Here is a 2,905-nt window from a genome sequence, read left to right as displayed (position 1 = left end):
AAGGTTGCATTCTAACAAAATTGACAACAAATTCCATGTACATAAATAGTATGACTAACACTAACCAGTATGTGTTAATGGAGTGACAAAAAATTTCTCACTAGCTGGGAGTTATTGGTATATAGTGTTCTGACATGTGCAACTCTAACTAAACTGATCATAGAAGTGGAAAGACCTACAAGAACAAGTTCAATCAGAATCCAGGCATGTAAAATTTTAAGCGCCATCATAACAGATCTACAAAAACAAACCATGATCATCATGCATTAGGATTTTACGGTTCTAGCAAAACAACAAAGAGATAAGAGAAAAGATAAATGCTGGGAGTACATCAAAAATCCTAGAAATTCACATCTCCTAAGGAGCAGAAGCATGGCTAAGAGAGCATGCATGCATGCCTAGATCCTGAATCCTTGCTTCTTGCAACTTCGACCTAGAGCTCACGTTGAAACATGAATGAAGGCAATCATCTGCATGTTGTAAAACAAAATGGTTATGAACTCAGTAGTACATACCAAAACACCACATTAAACTTGTACATCAGTACATACCAAAATACAACATTAACTTGTTCAGGAGTGCATACCAAAATACTACAGTAAACTTGTACAACAATACTACCGGTACAACAATACTACCGATTCGCCAATGACCACGATGTCGATGCAAGTCTGTCCCTTGCCCATGGCTGAAACCGCAAGATCAAAGTAAACAAGTGTTAGAAAACAAGAAACACAGAACTAAGGGTAGTTGTCAAGCTTAACATATCAAATAAACTTATAGATACAAACTCGACGGGTTAAATCAGATAATGAGAAATTCAAGCAAATCAAGCTGCAGGCACTAGTTAGATGCAATAAACTGTGCGTAGAACGAAAAGATGGTATGGCTGGATACATATAACAGAGAATGCAAACGCAAATGCTTTTAATTCTGATCACGACCCACAGATCCTAGAACCAAACAAAAGTAAAACAGAAATCTTACTAACAATAAATCCAAAAGCTTGCGGATGAGCATGAGCACCAGAACTATAGATATCCTACATGTCAAGGCTACCAGCATGAGCAACTCCTTTAAATTACAGCCAAAAACAACTTGCATCAGCGCATAATTACATGATGTGGTCACACATCTCATACTGCATTATTTGTGTAGGGAAAAGGACAATGCATGCTGCATTATTTGAGTCTGTCAACTGAAAACAATAGTATTTCTAAGATGCATATATGCTCAATCCCCTTGCAGGCTACAGTTACAGAATATGCTCAGAGATGAGAATGCCAGAACCGTTTTACATGTATCAGGCACGAGGTTGCTCGCATTTGCATATGACTTAGTCTAACATATACTAGGTGTTAAAAGTTAGAAAAAATGTAAACATAAACAACAATCATGATAAATTTAGCAATCCTGCCTGAAGTTCATACTACAGTTATCGCCCATCAACAACATGCCTGGAGAATTATTCTATCGAGAGCTTGATCATTGATCAGCATTTCAACCAGATCAGTTCTCTGGTAGGTTTCAATAGTACTTTTCATTTCTGTTTGTTTTTAGTACAGATTGCAGTGTAAGAACGAAGGATGGAGCCAGCAGAAACGTTGAACCCACAAGCACAACCAGCAGATATGTTTGAGTAGTACTTCTCACTTCTTCTTATTATTAGCAGTTTTATGATTTTTCTAAGACTGTTCTTGTGATTCATGTTCAGAATTACAGAGACTGGAACACCCAAGTCAAGTGTGAGCGAATGTGCTAGCTCTAACTCTAGATCATGTCAACACGAGATCGAGATTCAGTGGATGAAGCAACAGCCACTAAAGAGAAACAAAAGGGATCAGGAAAAATAAACCTCAGTTGTAGCTTCTTGAGCGGTCACAATCCAGTTCACAAGCTGATCAATTGATGCTCACTCACCTGAAAAGAAATTAAACATATGTTGAGCACACATTATTTATATAGAGACAACAGAACATACATAAGTTGGGGGACATAACAGAACAGAATCCTACATAATCCCAGTTGAGAAACTCGCTGGACAATCAACAAAAGCAGTAGAAACAAAAAGCATGCATCCACCCTAAGCAGTCTCGGACAATCAACAAGCATGCATCCACCCTAAGCAGCAGAGCAAAACATGCATCAACACAATTGAGAGGTTCCTAGCAACATGAATCTGCCTGCTAACACCAACATGGACTCTTTATCCGTCCCGAGGTGCCGGAAGTAGTTTGTTCAAGATAAGACACCTACATCCCAAGATAGCTTCACCATTCATTCTTCAAACAAAAAGTGTCTGCTTATCTGACAAAACTGTTTCCCTATAACTATAACTACAGCCGTAGCTAACAGAACTGTTTCTATTGAACTTCAATCATAGCCGTAACTAACTGAACTAGAATATTTGTTTACAAGCGTAAATAATCTAGACCAGTAGGAGGTGAGTGAGCAGAGCAAGCAACTAACCAGGGTCGGCGAGCCTGGCACCGACCTCCAAGCAGGCCCTCAGCATGCGACGCAAGCAAAGGTCGTTCCCATGGCACTGGAGCTCCACCACATCCTCTCGGGTGTAGGATCTTGGAGTCAGCATGGGCACCACCAGCACCTTCAGATTTGGCGAACAAAATGGGAAATCAAGGCACTAGTTTGTGCGGGGAACACTAACCAACCGAAAGCAGAGCAGTGAAGCCGCGGTTACCTCATCGATGACGCCCCCATCTCCGTCCAGCGCGACCCCGTACTCCATGAAGTGGCTTCGGGGCCTCCAGGGAGCCGGCTCCTTCCTGGCCGTCCGGAACACGCGGGCGACGACAGCGACGGCGTCGGCGCCGGACATGCGAACGATGCCGACGGCCGCGAGGCCCCCGCCGAGGGCGGTGACGATGGCGGCGATCGTCCCCGG

At 42.3% G+C, this 2,905-nt stretch overlaps 1 protein-coding gene across 1 annotated transcript; it reads right to left on the bottom strand.

The window, feature by feature from the left end:
- Positions 1–209: 209 nt before the first annotated feature.
- LOC119335963 (tRNA modification GTPase MnmE-like) lies at positions 210–2,899 on the bottom strand. Its single transcript, XM_037608006.1, has 5 exons — positions 2,702–2,899; positions 2,470–2,608; positions 1,856–1,920; positions 587–688; positions 210–470 (listed from the first exon to the last, which is right to left on the bottom strand). Exons 1-3 carry the CDS (start codon positions 2,837–2,839, stop codon positions 1,913–1,915), a joined length of 285 nt encoding a protein of 94 aa, XP_037463903.1. The 5' UTR covers positions 2,840–2,899; the 3' UTR covers positions 210–470; positions 587–688; positions 1,856–1,912.
- Between the last annotated feature and the right edge of the window lie 6 nt (positions 2,900–2,905).

This window comes from Triticum dicoccoides, chromosome 7B (assembly GCF_002162155.2).
Source record: "Triticum dicoccoides isolate Atlit2015 ecotype Zavitan chromosome 7B, WEW_v2.0, whole genome shotgun sequence".
Taxonomy (NCBI): Eukaryota; Viridiplantae; Streptophyta; class Magnoliopsida; order Poales; family Poaceae; genus Triticum; species Triticum dicoccoides.
The sequence above is the reverse complement of the archived record's forward strand: the minus strand, read 5'-3'. Positions and strand labels throughout refer to the sequence as shown.